Source organism: Mus caroli, chromosome 8 (assembly GCF_900094665.2).
Source record: "Mus caroli chromosome 8, CAROLI_EIJ_v1.1, whole genome shotgun sequence".
In the NCBI taxonomy this organism is placed as follows: Eukaryota; Metazoa; Chordata; class Mammalia; order Rodentia; family Muridae; genus Mus; species Mus caroli.
In genome coordinates, this window is record NC_034577.1 from 11,492,345 (window position 1) to 11,493,558 (window position 1,214).

At 45.4% G+C, this 1,214-nt stretch overlaps 1 protein-coding gene across 1 annotated transcript in view; it reads left to right on the forward strand.

The window, feature by feature from the left end:
* Nucleotides 1-1,214, forward strand: part of LOC110300124 (myomesin-2-like) — a 70,168-nt gene that overhangs the window by 38,249 nt on the left and 30,705 nt on the right. The window contains exon 15 of the mRNA XM_029480673.1: nt 694-868. Within this exon, the coding sequence (XP_029336533.1) occupies nt 694-868 (175 nt within the window). The remainder of the gene's footprint in view (nt 1-693; nt 869-1,214) is intronic.

Below are 1,214 nucleotides of genomic sequence, written 5' to 3' on the forward strand. Positions count from 1 at the left end.
CCATTTTCACCCAAGCTCTTAGGATTCAAGCCCAACACCACAGCTGCCACATCTGTATTCTCTGAGGAGAGGATTTTACTTTATTTTCTGTATGTTACCTCATGACAATATTTAATGACACATGTGCAAGGTGACAATAACTAATAAACACTAGACATGGGTGCTAGCTAGTCTTATGCCAACTTGANGCACAAAGTAGAGTTATCTGAAAGGAAGGGACTTCAANTGAAAAAGAATATGACCATGTGATCCAGCTGTAGGTCATTTTCTTAATTAGTGATTTATGAGGAGGGACCAATCCATTGTGGGTGGCACCATTCATGGGCTGGTGGTCTTGGGTTCCTTATGAAAGCAGGCTGAGCAAGTCAGGGGAAGCAAGCCAGTAAGAAGCACCTCTCTATGGCCTCTGCATCGGCTCCTGCCTCAGGTTATTTTCCTGTTAGAGTTCCCATCCTTACTTCCCTTGATGATAAACAGTGGTATATGGAAGTATAAACCGAATGATGATCTCACAGTGATAATTCCTTTCCTGGCAGTCAGGTGATCCAGGGAGATGCCCCAGTCCTGAAGCTCCACCTAGAGCTCACTCCTTTGTAGAATATTGAACCTGGTGTATACTCCTTGGGGACAAGGTGGCTCTCCAGAATGGCTCACACTCTTGTCATATCTCCCACCCTCTGATTTCTCCCTCAGTGGTCCCCTCTGCTCCTGGCCGGGTGCTTGCCTCCAGGAATACAAAGACATCTGTTGTAGTCCAGTGGGACAGACCAAAGCATGAAGAGGACCTGCTGGGCTACTATGTGGACTGCTGTGTGGCGGGAACAAACATGTGGGAGCCATGCAACCACAAACCCATTGGATATAACAGGTGCCCTCCCCCATCTCCCAGCAACCAACCTACTGCCACAGAGGAAGGCCACTGCACAGAGTGGGGCTCCCAGAGCTCGAGAGACCACAGTAGAATGCCTGTGGCCCCTCCTTTAGACTTCTTCCTTTTGTTTAGTCACATGTTGGGATATNACATTCTAAAGTACTGANTCCANATGGGCNGGTCACATCACTGAGAAAACTTGTCTATTGATAAAAAAAATAACCTCTTTCTATTATTATTTTAATTATATAACTGCGTGGTATGCAATGCCACAATTGAACATATGTACACAATATATAACAGTAACTATCATTTAAATTGGGTTTATGTAGGGTCAGGGCGA